At 36.0% G+C, this 6,148-nt stretch overlaps 1 protein-coding gene across 1 annotated transcript in view; it reads right to left on the minus strand.

Annotated features, from left to right (window-relative positions):
* Positions 1 to 3,413, minus strand: part of LOC107566109 (BRISC and BRCA1 A complex member 2) — an 84,112-nt gene extending 80,699 nt beyond the window's left edge. Inside the window, exons 1-2 of the mRNA XM_016251481.1 lie at positions 3,355 to 3,413; positions 1,242 to 1,394 (exon numbers count right to left, since the gene is read on the minus strand). Coding sequence (XP_016106967.1) covers positions 1,242 to 1,378 — 137 coding nt within the window. The 5' untranslated portion in view covers positions 1,379 to 1,394; positions 3,355 to 3,413. The remainder of the gene's footprint in view (positions 1 to 1,241; positions 1,395 to 3,354) is intronic.
* Positions 3,414 to 6,148: the final 2,735 nt, after the last annotated feature.

Consider the following 6,148-nt stretch of genomic DNA (forward strand, 5'->3'; position numbering starts at 1 on the left):
ACTACAGGAGCGAGGTGAGCCGCCTGGCCGGGTGGTGCAGTGACAACAATCTCTCTCTGAATGTGGAGAAGACGAAGGAGATTGTTGTTGACTTCAGGAGAGTGCGCACTCAGCATGCTCTTCTGACAGTCAATGGTGCGACTGTGGAGAGAGTGAGCAGCACCAAGTTCCTGGGTGTGCACATCACAGAGAACCTCTCCTGGACTGACAACACCGCAGCACTGGCCAAGAAAGCACAGCAGTGTCTCTACATTCTCCGCAAACTGAGAAGAGCCAGAATCCCGGCCCCCATCATGTGCACCTTCTACAAAGGCACCATCGAGAGCTCTTTATCACTTTAACAGACTGACAAGCTCTTTAGCACTACACTCGTTATATCTTCACAGTTTATATCACTAGTTTGCACTATAACTGCCATGCGCCTTATGCCACTTTTTCTATCTCCTTTTTTTTTTTACACAATGTCCTTATTTGTATATTGTATAGGTTGCATTTTATATATATTTAAACTGTATTTATCTGTATTATGTCTACTGTTAATGTTAAGTGTTAACTGTATGCACCAAGGGTCTGAGAGTAATGCAATTTAAATTCTATATGTATGTGTTGTACATGTGTACATGAATTGACAATAAAGCAGACTTTGACTTTGACTTGACTTGTAGAAACTTAATTTTCTGTAAAGTTGCTTTGCAACGATTTGTATCGTGAAAAGTGCTATACAAATAAACTTGAATTGAACTGAAATTAAACTTGAATAACCGACACATTTATACATAGCATCTGAAAAGTGTACATTTGTAAACTACATAAACTCTACACTTGTAAATAACATATCTGTACATTCATTAAAACAATTATAAATGTTTTTTTCTCTATATTTCTACTTCTGTATTATATTGCATCTCTACTGTGTAATTCCTATGTACAGTATGTCTGCACTATGATGCATGTTTGCACTATGTCTGTTCTTTCTTCTGCACTGGAAGCTCCTGTCACCAAGACAAATTCCTTGTGTGTGTAAAAATACTTGGCAATAAAGCTCTTTCTGACTTCTGACTTCTAGATATTTAAGGAAGCAGTGAATGACAGTACCCTCATTGATCAATTTTGAAAAGTCCCCTCTGCTTTCTAGAATTCTGATTAATCATTTACGATTATCATATTTGTAACTTGGAGACCTTACAAATGCATTGTTCTCCAAAAGTTATCTGTTTTTGTTTCATTTACAGAACACTCACCCACTCTTGAGGTCAGTGATTCTGAGACAGCTGGATGAGTCTAAACCAACCCGTCCATCGCGCACCACAGAGCAGAGTAAAGGCCGCAGCTCAGGAGAAATACGGCTCAACGCCACCTCTGGAGAGAGACTGTTCATCTTCCAAACTCTGGCGCTGTCAATGTAACAAGACACCATGAATATACAGAAATGTAGATGTTCATTCCTCATCAGTAGTACCACAGGTACCACCATAGTCTAATCTTCCCTGCAACCGTTTCATAATAAACCTAAAATAATTTTACACTTCTCATAATAACATAGATCTCTAATGTGTTTCGCACCATTGTATACCAAATATTATTATATTTAAGGTACTTTCTAAAACACCAGTATGAACGTAATGTAAACTGAGACACTTCACTTTGAACTCTCAAAGTGCACCAGATAATTTTAAAATGTACAAAATTTTCTTCCAGGGTGGTATGCCCCCAGACCCATATAGAGTGCAACAGATGGGTTCCGGAAGTAAATGGCATTCATTTTCTCCATAGGGGATTTGATTATTAACTTCTTTTTTTTTTTTTTATTAGCGTGTCAGCAAATATTCCTGGTTGAAAAATTACATCATCCATGATTCTGCAAAAAATAACCTTCCATTAATTAAAAAAAATAAATAAAAATACTGAAAAAAAAGAACATCCGCACACTCCCATGAAACACTGCGAACGACATAATTGAGCCAATCTCCCTTGGCTCTCAAACTACTTAACATTTCTATAGATATGCATATTTAGCAATAAACATGAAATATACACAATCAAAATCAGTAGTTTTATATTTATCCATCATTTTTATTTTATTCACGTTTGTGATGTGATTCACCAACAGGTTTGGTTCATGGTTTACAATTTTTATTTTTTTTTAAATGAGGACTTGACTTAAAGGTGTCATATGATGCGATTTCAATTTTTCCTTTCTCTTTGGAGTGTTACAAGCTCTTGGTGCATAAAGAAGATCTGCAAAGTTGCAAAGACTAAAGTCTCAAATCCAGAGATATTCTTTATAAAAGTTAAGAGACAACCACACCTACCTAAAATGGCTCGTTCTAACATGCCCCCACATACCTACGTCACTATGTGGAAATATTAGCATAACGCATCCATTCTTAATAGTTCCAGAACCAAGGCCACTGAAAAAGTGGGCAGGTGCTTTTGCATTCTAAAGAATCCAAGATCCACCATCTATACAGTCTCACTAACTGCAATGACTGCTGAACTTATGAAATCAGTTTTAATTGGAACAGCCAACTTAACAGCAATCAAACACAAATGCAGTTGGCCCTGAAAAGTATACAGACACCCATAAAATTGGACGTTACTGGATTTGTTAACCAGATATCAGAAGCGGTATATACAAACAAATGATGAGACATTTTCTCAGAACAAGTGTGTCTGAGCTAAGCTTACAAGTATCATTTGAATCCCACTGTCACTGGTAGTGCATATATTAAGGTAATTCCACACAACACTGATGTCCTAACAGAGTAACCTCAACAAGTTCCACTAAGTGTCTATAAAAATCTTTCTCTTACTTTTGAACAGTATTTTTATCATATTTATATCTCTATCTATATTATACTTTCATAATTTAAAACCTAAATAACTTGTTTAGGAAAGCGTTAAGAGAAGTGTAACTTTACGTATGCTATCACAGTAATTAAGAGAAGGAGAAATAAACACAGAAACTCATAAACAGAACTTGTTTATACAACAAAAGTAAATACAAATAGTGAGTTCAGCTGTGCATAACGAAGCTCATAGAAAACATTATAAACACTGATATTTAACAAAACTGTCAAGCAACTGCACTAACAAACAAAACAACAACACTACCGCCGCTGAGCTTAACCATGTGCATGAATGAATAGAAGAATTTGTGTTTGTTATGAAATTTGAAAATTATTTCGTTTGTTATTCAGTTTGTTTTGGAGCTGCAGATCTATGCTTACAGACCAGCTAACATGCTAATTCCGGCATTATGAACGAGTGTTCGCCTACTGGCGTTTCTTTTATTATCAAAGCAGTCATTTCGCTGAAATTATTTTTTGCAAGTAATAAACGCCTTTTCGGTACCTTTTAAATGAGATATAGCCCAAATCTCGAGCATTAACTTCCGCTGTTGTTATTGAGACCTGTTTATAGATGTTTAGAAATATGCCTGATAATTTTAACCACGGTCTTATGAAATTACTACGTGGATAATGCGTTAGTGTGGTCAGTAGTATACTATATTAGACAAGACTGAATTATCTACTGGATATTTATGTTTCGGCACGTTCTGAAAGCATAACTCATGTATTTAAAGACAGGAGAAAATAGGGACAGCTCAAATGCACGTCTCGTCACGTGCGTTTCTGTGCCGTCAAATAGACGTGAGAGCAGTGCTGCGTTCAGCCCCGACAAAACGGTGCAAAACGTTTTAAACGGAAACGGTGGTGCGTTGAACACCCTGTTCTGATGACCTTATTATTTTTATTGTGAGTATTCGGCTTATCGTTATTGCTGATCACTGTTGTTGTGCTATGATATTGTAATATTTACCATTATATAATCAGAGGGGTATAGAAAAGTTAATGAAAGTGTCACTCCGCAATACAATAGCAAAATATATAAATATGTATAGTATTTTTATGTTACATTAATCAGTGTCTAGCACACCTTCCTAAGGAAAGGATATGGACCAGAAGACATTGCGATTACTAAATGATATTTAGACAGACTTAAAGAAGTTCCAGATCTATACTTGTGCCCTTATTATTTCAGTTATTTTGCCTTTAATGTAAATGAACATGTGCAAGCAATATACTTGCTCTTGTGAATTTATTTGGATGTTAATTACATTGTGCGAGCTGTCTCTTTAATACCGCGGGGTTTACATACATGTTGCTGCTGATTGGGCTGATATGTTTGACACACCCACCAAACAAGAGAAAACACATCTCAAACCCCGTTGCACACCGTTTCCAGGAAACATGTCGTTCAAACCGGAAACCGTAGCAAAACGGTGCACACCGGTTTGAGCTTGAACTTGCCCCAGTTCTGCAATATGCAGAAAAATGGAAAAGGTGCTAGTAATTTTCCAGGACATTATCCGTTATCCGTTGTAACCCGAAAACACAAAATACAACGCGTAATTAAAAATGCAGGTACAAAAACCTGTGGAAAAACCATTCAGAAAATTCCTTCATATTAACACAGTAGATTGTGCATTCTTTTCTTTTTTACTTTTCTTAGAGTGCAGCATACTAACTAACTACTAATAAACTGCTTTAAAGTATAAAACTTAAATTGTAATCGTTCAAAAATGTGTACGGTTTCGATAATTCAATGGATTTAAAAATAGTTATTTATATTTTAATATTATATTATGCATTTATATTGCTACGAACAAATCTAAATGAACATATATAAAATATATATATATATGTTTTTGCTGAAATTTGACACAATTTTGCATCGTGATTATGCAATGGCGTCATCACGCAATGTCATCACAACATCATTTAGCAACAAATCAACCTTCCTTTAGCAACTTCCCCTGAAAATTAGTTTGCAACACTGAAACTATTATAATGTACAAATAGTCCTAAACGCTAATTAATTATACAGTTGAATTGCATGAATTCTTGTGAATAAGGTGATTAATCAAGTCTATCCCACATTAGATATGCAAAGAATTAGTAGACTTTGATCATAACTGTCCAGCTAAACCAGGCGAGATAAAGAGTGTTGCAAAAATCGAGAAACATTTTAACATACTGCCTCTGATTGTAAATAAAATGCATGTGACTCCTCTAACAAGATTTTACTAGCCTAACTGGATATTATTGTTCCCAGCACTGCACATTTTTAACTAATGACTTTAGTAGTAATTTGTCAGATTGTCCTCCAGGCCCACTTTCATAATTATTCTGACTGAATTTGGCGTATTGCATCTTATTTACATGACAATGTATGCACTCCCTAGAAAACTATTTTAAAACTGCAGGCTGTAATAATAAATCTATACTTATAATAAATTATGAAATGGTTTCTCGAACATGTAACGGCCATGTTCGTTTTGTTTGTGCAGAGATGGTAATAGCTATCAAAGAGTCATGCCCACACAGCAAAACACTTCAAGGGATTCAAACTATTTAAACTGATTTGAATCTAATATTCAGAAAATGTAGCCTGGACTTCAGTTATTTTGAGAAAATGTAGGCTGTTCCGCAGGGCTTTTACAGTTCCCTGAGGCCTGCTGAGAGATTTGAGCAGATTAACACTATTCTATTCACATATGTTGCCTACATGCAAGGGATTGAATTAATGAAGGATTTCCATGGTTGTTGTCAATCACACACTCTAAAAAATGCTGGGTTAAATACAACCCATTTTACTCAAGTACATTCTCCATTAGTTCTTCGTTTTAACTTGTTCAGATTTTATCTTTATCAACATAATATACCACAGCTAATTAAAAAACAGAAATCTCTTCACTTACTACTCATTTTACTGAAATCTCGGCAGGATGTTTGCTCATCCTCATTGACTTCCTGTAATATTCCCACCCCTAACCACACCACACAAGCAACACACATGTGAACAACAACTTTATCTGCCTATTCTGGCATCACATAAACATGGGCTCCTGGAGACTTGGATTGGGGCCAGACCGTAACTAGATGTCTGGGATTGAGTTTTTTTTTCTGTTGTTCAATAGAATGAGTAATAGCTGCTAGTTCTGCTCGGGTGAAAGGCTGATGGACCCCGCTCTGAAATGTCACGCACTAAGGCAGCACAGCAATTAGCTTTTTAGGTAGTTCAGGGCACCTGCCTTAGATTTAGAAGGGCTCAGGATGTCATGTCATATTATTTTCACTTGCAG

This window comes from Sinocyclocheilus grahami, unplaced genomic scaffold, assembly GCF_001515645.1.
Source record: "Sinocyclocheilus grahami isolate Dianchi unplaced genomic scaffold, SAMN03320097.WGS_v1.1 scaffold1047.1, whole genome shotgun sequence".
Lineage (NCBI taxonomy): Eukaryota > Metazoa > Chordata > Actinopteri > Cypriniformes > Cyprinidae > Sinocyclocheilus > Sinocyclocheilus grahami.